Source organism: Chiloscyllium plagiosum, chromosome 40 (assembly GCF_004010195.1).
Source record: "Chiloscyllium plagiosum isolate BGI_BamShark_2017 chromosome 40, ASM401019v2, whole genome shotgun sequence".
Taxonomy (NCBI): Eukaryota; Metazoa; Chordata; class Chondrichthyes; order Orectolobiformes; family Hemiscylliidae; genus Chiloscyllium; species Chiloscyllium plagiosum.
The window spans coordinates 20,369,604-20,387,349 of NC_057749.1; the positions used below are offsets into that span (position 1 = coordinate 20,369,604).

Consider the following 17,746-nt stretch of genomic DNA (forward strand, 5'->3'; position numbering starts at 1 on the left):
TTTTCAGCTGTTTGAGCAGCTCTTACACAGTTTATAAATCCAAAGTTGATAATATAATGAATTCAAGCTGCAGACTCCACAGTGAAGCAGAAAGCTCCTTAATTTTCACTTTGAGCACTTCTGGTTCCATCTGCTGAGCTACGATTCTTGTGTATCTCACCCAACCTATAACATTCATTTGGAGGAAATCGCAGGAACCCAGTTTCTAAAGTGCTTTACTTTCTATTAACCCCAAGTATAGTTATCTCCTTTAGCCCATAATATCCCACCACTAATGGCATCTCAAGGTTAATTTAGTCTAAAATTTTTTTTTCATTATTATAGAATGGGTTGTTTTCATTCTGTTTGTTCTGCCTTTCACCTTTGCTGGTGAAATGGTTGGAATATTGGAGTATAATTCTCTGCTTTCAGTTGCGTGAAAACACTCCTTAGTAAATGGTTAGCATTAGATCTCAGGTTAGTGCTTTATTATTATGGACTGGTTCTAGCACTGATCTCCTAGGGGTCTTGCTCAGCAGGTCTGGCAGTATCTATGGAGAGAAAACTGAGTTAAGGTTTCAGGTGGAGTACTGTTTTTCCCTCCACAGATGCTGCCAGACTTGCTGCACTTTTACAGCAATTTCTGTTTTTGTTTCTGATTTACAGCATCCACAGTTATTTTGGGGTTTTCTCCCAGTGGTCTTGTCTTTGGGGGTGGCATGGTGGCACAGTGGTTAGCACTGCTGCCTCACAGCCCCAGGGACTAGGGTTCGATTCCTGCCTCGGGTGATTGTGTGGATTTGCACATTCTCCCTATGTTTGTGTGGGTTACCTCAGGGTGCTCCAGTTTTCTCCCATAATCTAAAGATGTGCAGGTCAGGTGAATTGGCCATGCTAAATTGCCCGTAGTGATAAGTCAGGGGTAAATATAAGATAAGGGAATGGGCCTGGGAGTTACTCTTCGGAGGGTCGGTGTGGGCCAAAGGGTCTGTTTCCATACTGTAGGGAATCTAATCTATTCTTGTTCGAATTGGATCATAATGTCCAAGTGAACGGGGATTTATGCACAACAAGATCCTGCTAACAGCAACAGGGCAGCAACCAATTTTTCAGCAGTTGTAGTTTTAGGGTATTGATGTTGATGTCCCTTCAAGTATTCATAGAATCTTACACATCCACCCGAGAGGCAGGTTGATGTCGCATTCAAAACATACCTTACTCATTGAACACATACATTGGATCTGTTGTTCAACACAGGGATTATAATTCAATGAGGGAATTGTCTAGCTCAGCATATTTCCATAGACCTTGCAATTATTGGAAGAATACTAACTCAGGGTGTTGTGATGGTACAGGATAAAGCAGTAAGTTTTGTTCCTTTATCAGCCTATCAGGCATTTCCCAGCTCAGACGATAGCATCTATCAACAACTCTTGAGAATCCTCTAGTGCTAGTGAGAGCAAAACCTCAACTGTCTCCAGTTGCTCCAGTTCACTTCTTGGGTAGGAGCAACTCTCTCAGCTGACCCTGAAGAATACCCATGGTTCCAAAGAGATCAATAGGTTTTGGGTAAACATCATGGCAATATGTGATTGCATTCACTTTAGAAGTGTGGCAGAAATAGAGTGCAGATCAAGCAGTTAGTTTAGAAAAGGAATTTGATAAGGTACATATTAGGGATGACAGCTGGTAAATCAAATTGAATATGCAAATTAAAAGATTAAGCTGTAAACATGGGGAAGGCAAAATGCAGTTTATTGGTGGAGTTCGTTATGGCTTTTCTCATTCTTTTATATCGTCACTTCTTTTCTACCTGCTCTGTCAGCCTTTTCTTATTCACAATCGTGTCCCTTCTCCAGTCCCCAAAATCTTCTGTATTAACCACAAAACCAATCTGGGATGGAAATGTGGAAAGCAAGTCAGTACCTGGAATCACTTGCTCAGGTCTCACAAGCTTCTAAATGTGACCTTAACTCTCCCCTAAATGTGGGGAGAGTGACATCATGGTGTCAGCCAAAACAGCCTTTCTCCATTCTTGCCTCAATTATGTTATTTGCCTTGAGAGATTGTGGGCATTGACATAAATGTTAATCAGCTTTTGCGATAATAGAAAATTCCACACTGATGTGTACTCAAGATGAAAATTCCCACCTCTATCCCAAAGAACACCTTCATTATAAGTGACTCTCTTATATTCCTGATTGCCCCTATAAGCAGGGTTAGTGTTTTATGTTAGCTCTATTGTTCCATTAATGCATGTTAATTCTGCTTCCTCCATTGATCTGTGAAGCTTCTCTGGGTCTTTGGAACTTCATGAATTGAAGGGATGGAGCATGAAACCCCTGGCAACACATTTCAGACAAATGTTACAAGAATCACAGCATCCAATATTTTTCTGAAAGATCACCTCTAGAGCCTGTTTCGACCTGCGCTACCTTCTGCATTTTGTCTGCCTCTATTCTCTGTTTCCTCGTTTTGCATTTATTCTTTGGGATTCTCTGTTGTTTCCTTAAGATTGTGCCCCAAATCTTAGTGTCCTATGCTTGTTGCACATTCCTCTCCCATCTTTCTGACCTTGCAATGACTTTCTCAATCTGGTGCCCTTGTTACATTATCATAGAAGTGTTGCAGCATAGAGCAAGGTGGGTGTTGACTTGCTTTCCACCTTTTCATCCCAGATTGGTTTTGTGGTTCATATATCATAGTTGTAGCATAGAGCAAGGCCATTCAGCCCAATGTGGCCATGCTGATAATGCATAAGAACCGCGTGCCCCCCCGTGTCTTTGGAATCCAGTCAGTAGGTAAATGAAATTCCTAGTGCTCTGCCACAGTTCAACATTGGTTCAATTCTTGGTTCCTCACTTGCCACCTTTAGGTTTCTCCCACCATAGGTTCAGCCGTAAAGGCCTCATCTCAAGACATGAGTTCAAACTCTCTACTCTGGGAACAATCTCAGCTGACACTGCACTGTAGTGCTGAGGGAGGGCTGCACTGATGACACTGGTTCAGATGTTTAAACTGAGGCCTGTGAACATACTTGTAATGTCCTAATATGGAAGAGAAGTCCCTCCCAAGATGGGGGGAGAAAGAAGGGTTGGAGGGTAGAAATTAAACCCTTTCCTTTGGTTGCTAGGACATTGTGTTTCTTACGAAATATGGAACAACAATTTACAAGCGTTCCCACACTGGCAGAAAATCAAATACAAGTAAACTAAATGCTTCTATTTTCAACTGTTTTATTAGATGTCTGATTGTCAGCTTCATATAGATTGAAGGGAATTCTTTGTTTCTTCCGTGGGTCTCTAACTGGACGCAGTTGCCATTCCTGCTGTAACTTTGAGAAACTGTGGAAACACTGCATACAATCTTACAATCGTGCTTTCTCGCAGCTCCCTGCACTGGGCAAAGGATGATACTGAAATGTCCTTTTTTAGGACAGCAATCTACAGGGAAAGCATCAGGCAAGTGTTCACATGCTGTAGCTCCCCCCTCTTTACAGATTTTTAATCAACCCATTCAGCGATGTTGGAGCAGATGGGATTTGGCTCCTGGCCTCCTGGTTCAGAGATAAGGACACTACTATGCTCCGCAGGAGCTTTCCCATCTTTAATCTTTGTTGGAAGTCCCAAACACCTGGTCCAGGTGAGTAAAGAAAGGGGCAAAGTTGGTGTTTGGGTTCTGATGATGCAGGTCATGAGCTGGGGCCCCTCCACATAGTCCCCAAGGGATGATCTTATGGAGGCCCCAGGGCAGGTTGTATCCAGCATGGTCTTCCACAGACATCCAGACACTCAGCAGCATGAAGGCCCACGTAGTTAATGGGTGACACTTGAACAGCAGCGGAGTGGTGCTGCTCCAAAACCCAACAGTCAGCAGCTCCCAACCCCCGAGATACTGGGTTGCCCACGAGAAAGGTGCCACATACTCATGGTGGATGGCATGAAGATTCTTGTATAGCCAGCGACTTTTGTGGTGGAGCAGGTGCCAGCAGTAGTACTGGAAGTCAAACACCAGCAGACAGCTCAGCACCCCAGTCAGGAATTGGGTGAATGTTGGAGCCCTCACTGGCAGTGGGGCAGATGGGTCCCAAAACCAATTGATGGTAACCCCGGGAAGGACATAGAACAGGTGGTTGAAGACTGCCTGACGGAGGCACTGGCCCATCATTTGTAAACTGGGCTGGTTCTTCTGAATCTTATATTTGGATAGCAGCGGCAATCGCTTTCCAATGAGGTCCATGAGAGCGAAGGGGGTGGAGAAGAGGAGGTAGCCAGAGAAAGCCAGAAGAACAGGGAAGGCTGGAGACGTCACTGTGGCTGTGTGGTGAAGCCGAACATAATCCCAGAGCACCTGGAGAGCAGTGTTGCAGCGATCAATAAAATCCATGTAGCAACTCAAGTGTGTTGATGGAGCCAAATACTTCCCCTAGTCTCTGCAGGTACTGAGACAGCCTCAATCTTTCTCCACCTCCCCACGGTCACTTTGTGACTGAAGGTTATTGCCCACTACTGTTTATATCATGTGAGCTGAACCAATACTGACCCTTTTCACTTTAATCCACACATACAAAAGTATTTGTTCTAAATACAGGGCCTTCTAATTTGTTATCAAGCGTCCAAGAATTTCCTACTGCAGAGCTGGTGAATTCTTGATATGGAATATGGTACAGAGCTAATCTCCACCTAATGCTTAAAGTCCACTTTATCCCTTTGACTTGGTAGAGGGCCAAGAACCAAGATAAGCTTCCTTAATAACACTGCAGACTTTGCAGAATTGAAACTTGTTTTTGCAGACATTTTGAGTCCAGTTTCTTCATTGGTGCCACCTTGAGTGCCTTAACATTAGAGAATCAACTAATAGTAAGTTCAGATAGTTGTGGTTAATGACAAGGTTAAGCTAATTGAGACCATTAACAATCATGTTCAATATGTCACCATGAAATGAAGGAGAAGCTGCCAAAAGCATGGTAAAGAGTATTGACCAGATGTTCAAGTTACTTTCAAGTATTATGCTTTGTTGTTGGGCAACAAAAAAATAACTAATGTTGTTGAATTCACCTTATTAATGTTGCAAATGATGCAACCAATTTTTCCCCCTCCATTCCAATTCTAGAAATTTGGTTATGTTACATTCCTGCCGTTTGACTTTGTACTTGGGCTAAGTCTAATATCAGTTGTCAGGAAGATTACTAGAGCTTGTACCAATTGTAATCGACCAGGTGAGATTCTGTAATTGGGTGTCACTTGCTCAACAATCCTGTGTGTGCCAAGAATTATCAGTCAGGGTCACATACATTTATACTCACTGAGCGGGTAGGAGTTTGTGGAGATGGGGCCCTGTCCTCTGCAAAGGGGAGCTGGAAATGTGTTGCTGGAAAAGCGCAGCAGGTCAGGCAGCATCCAGGGAACAGGAGAATCGACGTTTCGGGCATAAGCCCTTCTTCAGGAATGCCCGAAACGTCGATTCTCCTGTTCCCTGGATGCTGCCTGACCTGTTGCGCTTTTCCAGCAACACATTTCCAGCTCTGATCTCCAGCATCTGCAGTCCTCACTTTCTCCTCTGCAAAGGGGAAGCATGTATGTTAATGTTCTGCCTTTTTCAGTTGAAAAAAAGCTGAAAGAGCACTGTTTCATGGTGTAGACTCCAAAGCAATGTATTGACCGAGCAGGATCCACTTGTTAGCTAATCAGTCCCCTTTTTCTCAAACAATACAAGTTGTTAAAACTCAAAAGAACTGCGGATGCTTTAAATCAGAAACAAAAACAAATTGCTGAAAAAGCTCAGCATGTCTGGCAGCATCTGTGCAGAGAAATCAGAGTTAATGTTTCAGGTCAAGTGACCCTTCCTCACAACCTTATAAATTGTTGCCTTTCAAATGTGGGGTTCTTGCATTCGTCCTGCTGAGTGAGAAATAAAGAGCTTTGGAGCTTATTGTCTTTTAACCATAAAATCTATATCAATGTACGAGGATACTATATCGATATCCTAGTTTAAAATTACATCCATGACACACTATCCAGTTCTGGACACATGCTTCGAAAAGCAACCCATCCACCCTTGACTAATGCACCTAACACTGGGCAATTTAGCATGGCCAATTCACCTAACCTGCACATTTTTGGATTGTGGGAGGAAACTGGAGCAAACCCACGCAGACACGGGGAGAATGTGCAAACTCCACACAGTCACCCAAAGTGGGAATCGAACCCGCGTCCCTGGTGCTGTGAGGCAGCAGTGCTAACCACTGAGCCACCGTGCCATTATGGTTGTATTATGTAGAATTTAGATATTAAGGGAAACTGTAAACAGACACAAAAATTCCACTGATTGGAGGTCTTGGACTAGGGTGTCATAGCCTATAAAGTAAAAATAGTCTGTAATGTAAAAAGACCTTCCATGAAAAACCAGGTCTTCACACAAGATTGAAACTGTCTCCCACAACTTGCAATTGATGTTAGGTCAAGTGTTAATTTTAAATCGGAGATGGATAGATTTCCATTAACCCAGGGCCTTGAGGGGTATGAGACAACAGGTGTGTCCATGACATTGGATTGAACATCAGCTGTGCCCAATGTTTTGTCTAAGCTGTTGACGCATTGACTTCTAGTTTCTCCAGCTGTCCTCATGCATGCAGCTTGGTGATCCGCACAGTGGCTGGCGAGATTGGAAGGAATGTAGGAATGAGGCAACAAGACTTGAGGGGCTGAATGGTCACCTTGGTGGTGAGAAGTTTTGGGGATTTGCAACAGAATTGATTGTAATATGGTAGCGCTTGATGAACACATCCCTTCATACCAGCTATTTAATAACCCATGTACTGAGACAATCAAGTCGGAATGCTTTCTTTGGCTGGGAATTGAACAATTTGGTCCCTTTTTGTGTGCTTTGAGGGGATACAATCAGAATTTCACCCTATGACAATATCCTTGAATGCAGTGCCCTTGGATGACCTTGTATATACCTGGACATTTACGATTAACCAATAGTAGTGGGAGAAATGCTAGTATCCTCTCAGTCTAAATGACACACCATTACAGCCTTGTGATAATCTTCACCAAGCACTTCGGTGAAAGTGACCACAATTCAGTTATGTTTACTTTAGCGATGGAATACACCACAGGCCAAGAGTTATAGCTATGGGAAAGGCAATTATGGTGTAATTAGGCAAGATTTTGGGCGCATAGGATGGGGAAGGAAACTTCAGGGGATGGGCACAATGAAAGGTGGAGCTTGTCCAAAAAACAGTTACTTGATAAGTATGTACCTGTCAGGTAGGAAGGAAGTGGTCAAGTGAGGGAGCTGTGGTTTACTAAAAAACGTTGAATCTCTTCTCAAGAGGAGGAAGAAGGATGAGACATGAAGGCTCAGTTAGGATGCTTGAGAGTTACAAGTTAGCCAGGAAAGACCTAAAAAGAGAGCTAAGAGGAGCCAGGAGGGGACATGAAAAATTGTTGGCAGGTAGGATCAAGGAAAACCTAAATATATAACCCTATTGGTATATCAGGATTAAAAGAATGACTGGTGTAAGATGAGGGCCAATCAAGGAAGTAGTGGGTAGTTGTGTGTGGACTCCGAGGAGATAGGAGAAGTGCTAAATAAATATTTTTTGTCAGTATTCACACTAGAAAAAGACAATGTTGTCATAGAGAATACTGAGATACAGGCTACTAGACTGGATTGAGGTTCACGAGGAGGAGGTGTTAAGCAATTCTAGAAAGTGTGAAAATAGGTAAGTCCCCTAGGCCAGATGGGATTTATCCAGGGATTCTCTGGGAAGCCAGGGAGGAGATTGCAGAGCCTTTGGCTTTGATCTTTGTCATCATTGTCTACAGGAATAGTGCCAGAAGTCTGGAGGATAGCAAATGTTGTTCCCTTGTTCATGAAGGGGAGTAGAGACAACCCTGGTAATTATAGACCAGTGAGCCTTATTTCGGTTGTGGATAAAGTGTTGGAAAAGAATAGAAGAGTTAGGATTTATAATCAACTAGAAAGGAATAAGTTGATTAGGGATAGTCAACAGTTTTGTGAAGGAGGTCATGCCTCACAAACCTCCTTGAGTTCTTTGAGAAGGTGACCAAACAGGTGGCTGAGGGTAAAGTGGTTGATATGGTGCATATGGATTTCAGTAAGGCTCCCCAGGGTAGGCTATTGTGCAAGATACAGAGGAATGGGATTGAGGGTGATTTAGCAGTTTGGATCAGAAATTGGCTAGCTGAAAGAAGGTAGAGGGTGGTGGTTGATGAGAAATGTTCATCTTGGAGTTCAATTACTAGTGGTGTACTGCAAGGATCTGCTTTGGGTTCACTCCTGTTTGTCATGTTTATAAATGACCTGGATGAGTGCGTAGAAGGATGGGTTAATAAATTTGTGGATGACACTAAGGTCAGTGGAGTTGTGGATAGTGCGGAAGGATGCTGCAGGTTACAGAGGAACATAGATAAGCTGTAGAGCTGGGCTGAGAGGTGGCAAATGGAGTTTAACGCAAAAAAGTGAGAGATGATTCACTTTGGAAGGAGTAATATGAATAAAGAGTATTGGGGCTAATCGTAAAATTCTTGGTAGTGCAGGTGAGCAGAGAGATCTGTGTCCATGTACATAGTTCCTTGAAAGTTGACACCCAGGTTGATAGGGTTTTTAAGAAGGCATACAGTGTGTTCGAGGGATTGAGTTTCAGAGCCATGAGGTCAAGTTGTAGCTGTACAAAACTCTGGTGCAGCCGCACTTGGAGTATTGTGTATAGTTCTGGTAACCACATCATAGGACTGATGTGGAAGCTTTGGAAAGGGTTCAGAGGAGATTTACTAGGATGTTGCCTGGTATGGAGGGAAGATCTTATGAGTGAAGGTCATAGGTTATTTGTAATAAGTATATTATAAGTTATATTGAGTCAGTGGGTTTAAGACTTGGTAATACAGGGTCTTGAGACATCATTAAATGTATAACTGGTGTATATTCGCTCAGCAATTTTCCCTTTCCTCTTTTCCTGACTCTCAATTCTTGCTGGTCCGCATGCATCTCCAGGATCTTCAAGAAGTCCTGCCATTCCTGAGAACCATGGACCAAACCTATGTCTCGGTGCTGAAGACGACATTAAAGTGACTCGAATCCTATGAGCTTCCTGACAGGTAACTACAAGCACAGATGCTGTAGATCAGGAGAGTGTTGTCAATGCAACATTTTTCCAAGAATCAGGCACTACATCTATAAGAGCATAAAAACAAAAGTGAAAGGAGCAGGACTAGGCCACTGGCCCTATGATCTTAACACACCCGTAATGGCTGATTTAATTGTATCTTTAATCCCACTTTCTTGTCTGTTCCCCCAAAACCCTCAACTTTGTCCAACTCAACCTTGAACGTTTTCAATCACATGGAAGATAGAATTCCATACACTCTGGGAGAAGAAACCTCATCTTATATGGGACATGCCTTGTCTTAAAACTCTGCCTCCCACCTTCTAGACTTCCATTACAGGAAACGTTCTTGCCATGTCACCTTTCTGAATCTTAAACAGATTAATAAGAATGTCCCTCAAACTTTCTAAATTACATGATGTGGAGGAGCCGGTGTTGGACTGGGGTGGATAAAGTTAAAAAAAAAACTCTCAATACCAGGTTATAGACCAACAGGAACCTGGTGTTGTGTGATTTTTAACTTCTAAATTACAAATCACATCGGCCTAATGTTTCTTCATAAAACCACTCCCTCCATCCCAGCTGCACCAAATTTCTCTGAACTGCTTCTAAACGCAATATATTCCTCTAAATGATAAAACATGTAACATTCCAACATGTATTAAGATGCAGTTCAGGTTTAAAAAAGGATACATATTTTGTTACATTAAGCAATTTTCTATTCTAATGTAACAGCTTTCAAGTTTATAATTTCAAACACTACCCAGGGACCATAAATGTTCAAGTGCCATATTTTAGTGTCAATCAACAGCAAGAATTCAGTTCAGCAGGTAGTAAGGAAGGCAAATGGACTGCTGCTCTTTATGACAAAAGGGATGGAGTCTAAAAATTGCTAAAACTATACAAGGCACTAGAGTCAAGATTAGAGTGGTGCTGGAAATGCACAGCATTGGAGGCTGCAGTCCTCACTTTCGCCTATACAAGGCACAAGTCAGACAACAGTTGGAATATTGTGAACAGTTTTGATCCCTTATCTAAGGAAATATATGCTGGCATTGGAGGCAGTCCAGAGATAGTTCACTTGTTTGATGCTGGGTGAGGTTGAGTCGTTTGGGCCTGAGGGTGGCACAGTAGCTCAGTGGTTAACACTGCTGCCTCACAGTGCCAAGGACATGGGTTCAATTCCAGCACACATGGAGTTTGCACATTCTCCCCATGTCTGCATGCGTTTCCTTCCAAAGGTGTGCAGGTTAGATAGTTTGGCTATGCAAAGTTTTCCAGCGTTCAGGGATATGCAGACTAGGTGGATTAACCATGGGAAATACAGGTTTATAGGGACAGTGGGGGGAGGTTGTGGGTTGTATCAGGACACTGCTCTTTGGACACAGTGTGGAGTTGACACACTGCAGGGATTTGATGTACTCATGGGAGTTTCGAAGAATGAAAGGTGACCTTACTGAAACGTACAAGACGCTTAGAGGGTTTGAAATGGCTAGATGTGGAAAGGTTGTTTCCCTTTGTGGGAGAGTCTATTTATACAGATGAGGAGGAATACCTTCTCTCAGAAGGTAGTGAACCTGTGGAATTCTTAGCCACAGAAGGTTTGGAAGCTGTATTCTTAAGTATGTTCAAGGCTGAGACAGACATGTTTTAATCAGGAAAGCAGTAGGGTTATGGAGATAAGGCAGGAAAGTGGAGTTGGCAGACCAGAGTTGTTTAATGCAACATAAAATTAACTGTTGGCACAGATATTGAAAAGTTTAATTCTTGCATTTGCTGACTGGATAATTCAGGGATTTTTAGAGCTGTTTACTCCAGATTCTTTCTTGGTTCCAAAGAAATTATTTCTGATTAAAGCATTTAGGTCTTAAAATCTTCACTTGGCAAACTGCGTTTTGCCAGCTCACGTCCCTGATTCAGGCTTTATGAGGCACAGTTTGGTTCCAATCCTTATTTGTCTCAGAGCAATAGTGGAATAAATAATTAATAAAATATGCACTAAACCTGTTGGAATCTACACAAAGTTACACTGTTGAGCATCCTCCAGTTCTGTTTAATTATTCACAAACTCAATGCCCCTCCATGCCAAATGTCATCATCTGGTGGAAATGCAAGACACTCAATTCTGGCTTCAGGTCTGTTCTAAGGTCCCTTCTATGTCCTCTCCAACTGCAACACATCTGTGAAATCCACTTTCAGGTCTGGAATCTGATACTTTGTCATCTTTTTTGCTCACTGTCTTTGCAAATGGCTTTCACTCTTTCAAAACGCCCATTATCACCCTTCTGTTTAAAAAAAACACAAATGAAATCACTGTCTGTTTTCTAACCTCACCAATGTGTGAATTAAGTATGAATCTCTCCAATCGGGTCTTAAAATTTCCCAATGCATCCTAACAGGCTTAATCAAAGTTAGGCATCACACCCTCTGACTGACTTTGCTGTGCTATTCCCCCAAACTCCCAACTATACCATCCTCATTCAACACACCTATTCATTTGCTTTTTCCAACTTAGCCACAATATGTCCAGCAATGGCTTCTCTCTCTCATCCCCTCAACTATGTAGTCATTTGGTAGTGTGGAATTTAAATATTGCTGAAAAAGACATTGTTAAAGCTTTTCACTTACATTGAATCTCTACAGGATTATCCTAAGGAGTAAAATGTTGTACTCCTTAGGATAACTCTGCTGTTCCACATCTGTATGCTACCTCTCAGTCCATTCATCATCCACTCAGCAAATGAGCCAGACTTAGCTTAGGTTCAGCATTGAGAAGATTCACCTTTGGCCCCAAGCTCCATGTCTTCAGCATCTGTGTAAGGATCCTATCACCTGCATGGTTCAGGTTAAACATTATTGTTTATAATCTTGGAAACTCAAAGTGATTCTGCGCTGAGCTGACCCACAACCTTCGGTGACCAGTGTGTTAATAACTGATCTCCCACTGATTCCTTCCATAAGCTTCAGTTTGTTCAAAACTGCTGCCACTTTCAACTAATTCCTATTCATCCTCGTCCAACTCACCTCGATATTAAAATTTATGACCCTATGTGGTCTGACTGCTCCTTAGTGCTGTATCCTCCTCCAGTTCTAAGCTCCGGCTCATCCATGTCAGCTCCTTTGACAATCTCAACATATTCTAGGATTCTTAGGTCCTTCAAGATACTCTCCTCGAAACCCACTTTCTTTTAAAGCAAAGATTTAGTAAGCACTACTATCATTTGCCGTACCAACTAAAGTTGCACACTAGCTTTTTAATTCCAGATTTTACTGAATTCAAATTCCACCATCTGCTATGGTGGGATCTGAACCCAGTTCCTGGAATATTATCTAAATATCCGGATGAATAGCGACACTACTAGGCCCTAAAATACTTCAGAGTAGAACACCACAGGAAACCATGTGGCCTATTATCAAGGTCTGACAGTAGACTATTCAGCCTATTGTGCATTCCACTGTTCAGTGAGATTAATGTTGATCTTCTACCTCCGATGTAATTTTTCCACATTATCCCCTTATCCCTTTGTCAGTTTCCAGAAATCTATTGATTTCTGTCCTGAGGTTGCTCAATGATTGAGTTTCCACAGATGCGCCGCCCTCCAGGTAACAAACTTCAGCTTGATCTCGGCCTTACTCTCAGGACAGAACATTTATAGTGCCCGGATTCTGGAATTGCCGGCTGAGGGAATATTCTAAGTCACACCCACCCTGTCAGTTTTGATTAAATCATCTCTCATTCGTTGAAATTTTGGGGAATGTGGACACAGTCAATACAATCTCTCCTCATAAAACAATGCCAGGGATTAATCTGGAAACCTCCACTGCATTTCCTCTATGACAAATGTGGCTTGAAATGAATGCCATTGTACTGTTTACTGCACCTGCATTCAGTGACCATGGACAAGGAACTCTCAACCCTTTAGGAACACATTATTAGCACTGTTACCATTTAAGAAATATTCTGTTTCTAGAACTTCAGATTCTTTCACATCATAACCAGTTACCTTTTCAGCTTGAAGATATTCCAGTTTCCTTCCTTGTGGGTACGTGAAGTGCAGCTGGTGATGGCCGTATCCAGTGGACAGCTATTGGTTCCATATTGCCCCAAGAATAACAAAACTACCTAGCACACTTCTTGATAAGTTAAGCTACAAATCAAAACTTGTGACAAAGTGGCTTGTTGAAATCTGTAGATGTTCTTGGATTCTGACGCAAAGCAATGAGAGTAAGTTTACCTTCCTTCCTTGGGCATATGTTGCTCTCATTCAGAATGGAGACAAATCCAGGAGTACTTGAACTTTCATCGCATGTGGTACTGTGGGATGTGAATCATGTTTGAGCATGCCACAATTCAGATAATGGATGTTCAGCCCATCCTCTCTGTGCTGTATCTCCACAAGAGGAATTCATCTAGTGCTACTCACCTTGTTGTGCCCTTGGTCTGAACCGCTTGCTGTGTAAGAAAGATTTAAAACATGGTGCGATCGTTTATTTAACCACTTCCCTTAAATGGGTGTCCTCTGGCTCTTAATCCTCCCATCAATGGGAATGGCCTCTTTCTCTCTACATCCCTCACCATTTTGAAAACCTCAATCAAATCCCCTTTCAACATTCTCTTCTCCGTGGAGACCAGTCCGATTTCTACAGCCTATCCGGGACCTTTAAGGCTGGAGGCCAAGTCATCAAAAATATTGAAGAAATTGATAAGTATCTTGACGCGAAAGGCATCATGTGTACAGGGAGACTGTGGAGTACAGGAATGTTGGAGCAGGCTCGATGGGCTCAAATGGCCATGAATTTGTGATACAACTATCATGGAGTTTTCAGAACAGGCCTGTAATGTGCAGTGGCTTTATAATCAATTCGATCTACAGCAAAACACCAAACATCTCAAAACTGACAAAACTAAAGTTTATTTTAAAATACCATCAACTCTACATACATGCAAATGAGTTCTTTTCCTATTTTAAAATATCTTGCCAGTGTTTGTCACATTAAGTCTTTTGAGTGGCAATTTTGCACAAAAATCAGAAATATGACTCAATTGAATCCTATTACTGCACCCAAAAAAATACTATTTGTTTATAGCCATAGCAACAACATGCACTGGGCTAACCTGCCTCCAGCCTAAGGAAATCAATTTAAACTTCAGTTTTGGGAGAGGGAGGGGGGGTTTAACCAGCTTCCCAATGCTGGACAGGGAACCTCAACAATCATTAGTGCAAATCAGAAACTTCCAACGGTACCAGAGATATTGTACAACCAAGGTGGTCTGAAAGCTGCCCAGTTACTGCCTGCATTCCTAGCAAATTGTGATTGACCTAAGGCATTAAAACTCCCCCGAGAGACATCACTGCACAACCAAACTTCCCACCCTTCAAAGTGCCGTAAGATTTGATGAGAAGCTGCCCTGTGGACCTGACTGGATAAGTGTGAATTATGTCAGTGTCTAAGCACTCTGTGGGCCAGACGTCAAGGTGGAGTTGCAGGATCTTTGCAGATTGTTCCTTTCAGGGGGATTCAGGCAATGGGCAGTGGTCACTGTGACAGGACAATTGAGAAACCAAAGGCACTCATTAGAAAAGGGACATTTAGTCATTTCTTAATATGGAAAAGTCACATCAGAATTAGGGACTGTGTGGGGTTAAACCCCCAAGACAGCCAAGTAATTCAGGTTACTGACCACTGGTGGCTATTGCCACTGAGATGTGGCGAGTGGAGACCTGTGTATTTCTTGTTTAGACAGGCACTGGAACACTCGCATGGTAACTGACTTACTTTAGGCTCAGCTTTTGGTTTAAACAAAGAAATAGCTTCCTTTCGATTCCTCCCCTCTCCTCTCCTTATCCATAGTGATACAAAAACGTGGCAGTCAAATGTGTGGGTGGCTGTTGGGGTATGGAAGATACAGTTGGCAGAAACACAAGCACGTGACAAAGAAACTAAGAAGGAATAGCAGCTCGAGAGTGAGAGAGTGTGCGTGTGTGAGAGAGAGAAAGAGCAAGTCCAAAGTATTTTTAAAACTGGAAATGAGAAACAGGAGGGAAAACCTTAAAGTAGGAGACACACACACCAACTCTCCACACACAAACACACACACAGAGCCCTGCCCTCCACACACACACAAATCTAACACAAGATGACAATGTTGAAAATCTAAAATAAAAAGATGCTGGAAAATGCTGAGCTGGCCAGGCTGCCGCTTGGGAGAGGGGAGCCGTGTTAGCATTTCAGGTCAATAGTTCTGACGAGGTCACCTCGTCAAACTTGGCTAACTGTCTCCACTGACAGCCAGACCTGCTGAGGGGTTCTAATACTTTCTGTTCTTATCTCACGCAAAAGATGGGAACAGGAGAGTGAGCTCAGACATAAATATGGGAACAGGATAGAGTCGATGGAACCTGAATCTATTCACACCAGGAGCGGTGTTCAACCTGTAGCCATATCTGGCTGGATGACAGACGGTAACAATGCAACCCATCACTCTCGGTTGAAGGAGAAGAAGAAATTAAACCTCTTACCCCCGCCCCCCCCTTTATGCAAGTAACAGTTAGAATCAGGTTAGCATTGCTGGTGATGCTTTTAATGGTGGACTGTCAGGTGGTTCTTATTCTTTCTCAGGAGTGAACCTGAACACAAGACACGACAACATGGAGGTGGGTAAGATAGTCTGCACAAGGCTATAAACTCAGGATAAAATTGAGACCTGGTTAAGAAGGGTGATTCGGCAATTTCGTTATCCAAAATGGGAAATGCTGGGTTTTCACATCAGGATTTAAATTTATTTGCACAAAAGAGAACTCCCAGAGGTAGCAACTGTCAGACATTATTTGTGGAATCAAATCTGCAACTGAACAGGCAAAAGGACAAACTCAAAACAACTATCCAGTGCATTCCACATTCTTTATAATACCCTGGTGAATTGAGTTTACTTTCTTAAATTTCTACAACCTCGGTAAATTGATCTTGAAGGTCCTGGAGTCAACGCTCCCTGGCTGGGGAACTGTGGCACACGGCGTTAGGAAACAGTGATGTTTTGAGCCTATGCCGATGCTGAGGAGACTGTGATCAGCTTCTGGGTCCCTTGACTTGGAAAGGAGGAACTGCTGCCATCTGCTGGAAGGCAGTATGTGCGCAGAGTGGTCAGAAAGAGCTCAACTGCATTGCCTCAATATGACAAATATCTGGCATGTTCTCATTATCGAAACTCAGAGCTCACTTCAGAGAATTTTTTCAGCTGAGGGTTTTAAGGGGTAGGATCTGGCTTTGCTGCATTGAACAGGTGAGCCAATTCAGGGGCTGAATGGCCTCCTGCAGCCTCCAACATGCTGTCAGTATATCATTTGGGAATAACTGCACCAGGTCTGTACAAGAGTCCCAAGCATAATACAAGCAAGGAATAACATGCTCACTTGGGAAACAGCGTCTTGCTCCCTAGCAAGCTCTTCGAGACTGGGACGGATAAAATCAGACACAGTATTACTTACGCATTTCCACACTGGCACTGCCCACTGCTCTTAATCCTAGTCAGATGCCCAGGCTTAACCAAGGGAGGGTTATAACCTTCCCTGCTATCATCATTTCCAGGCCCAGGACGGCTTCCTTGCTTATTGTTGGTTTGGCAACATGTTGCATGGAAGGAGATGTGACTGCATTTTATAAAACAGCCAAATTAAATGAGGATCACCACAGTGATAACCTGCTAACATTCCAAAACCAAAATTTTAACACAATTTCTGTCTGCAAGCTCCAGTCATGAGGAGCAGCCTGGACCTAGAGTTGAGACACCATCCAGAGTCTGTGCAGGGGGTCAATGCTGGGCTGTCCTACAGTGCCTTACTCAAATTTCTACACCCAGTTTAAAATCGCAGACAGAATGAACTGCACTGCCCCCTAGGCCAGTGAAAGGAGGGAGGCCTCTGTGCCAGATTATATCTGGCAGTTTGAGAGTCACATCTGAACCACACACCTGAGTGCACACATGGTTTCACCATTGTCAGCATAAATGCAGCTACGCTAGCAGGAGAATCATCATCACATCTGGAACTTCTTCCTTCTTGATGTGGTGGCACAAACTCGGCTGAACCCGGGACTCAAAGGGGAGCTGGACTACAGTAAACAATGGCTTCCTGCCGACTGTGTTTCTCATCCACAGGTATCTATGGGGTTGGGGGGAGGGGTTGGTGAGAGAAGGTGGCTGCTAGTGTAAATCCTAGAGATCAAACTAAAAGCTGTCCCGTTCCTCTTTCCTGGGGCTGCTCCACCATCCCCCCCAACCTCCACAAGATCAGCTTGTTTCTTTAAAATCTGAAAATAACGTTTATCTTTTCACCATCTCAATGGAGAGAGAAACAATTGGGGTTAAAAAAAGAACCACGCGTGCACACCACACCTACTCATGGAGTCATTACTAAGGCCACAATCCAAGTTCGAGATCTCTAGTCAGGGGCCTCATTGCTCATTTCTGATGCTGACGCTGGGATCGGCGTGACACTGTTTTCATGGAGTTTGAATATTTCTGTTTGTCTTTGCTGTGAAAGGAAGAACACAGAATGAATACAGGATAAAAGGACAGACCAAACTGTCTGACTAACTGAGCACAAAGTCACGTGTTTGGAAAGGAGTGTACACAAA

General features: G+C 43.0%; 2 protein-coding genes across 5 annotated transcripts in view; both read right to left on the minus strand.

Annotated features, from left to right (window-relative positions):
- Positions 1-2,926: 2,926 nt before the first annotated feature.
- Positions 2,927-5,128, minus strand: LOC122542604 (cholesterol 25-hydroxylase-like protein 1, member 1). Its single transcript, XM_043680563.1, has one exon. The coding sequence runs from the start codon at positions 4,363-4,365 to the stop codon at positions 3,586-3,588; it is 780 nt and encodes a 259-aa protein (XP_043536498.1). The 5' UTR covers positions 4,366-5,128; the 3' UTR covers positions 2,927-3,585.
- An 8,879-nt stretch (positions 5,129-14,007) lies between these two features.
- si:dkey-24l11.2 (uncharacterized protein LOC100034462 homolog) overlaps positions 14,008-17,746 on the minus strand; it is a 44,169-nt gene continuing 40,430 nt past the window's right edge. For all 4 annotated transcript variants that reach the window (XM_043680565.1, XM_043680567.1, XM_043680564.1 and 1 more), the window contains one exon: positions 14,008-17,643. In XM_043680565.1, the coding sequence (XP_043536500.1) occupies positions 17,571-17,643 (73 nt within the window). In that variant the 3' untranslated portion in view covers positions 14,008-17,570. The remainder of the gene's footprint in view (positions 17,644-17,746) is intronic.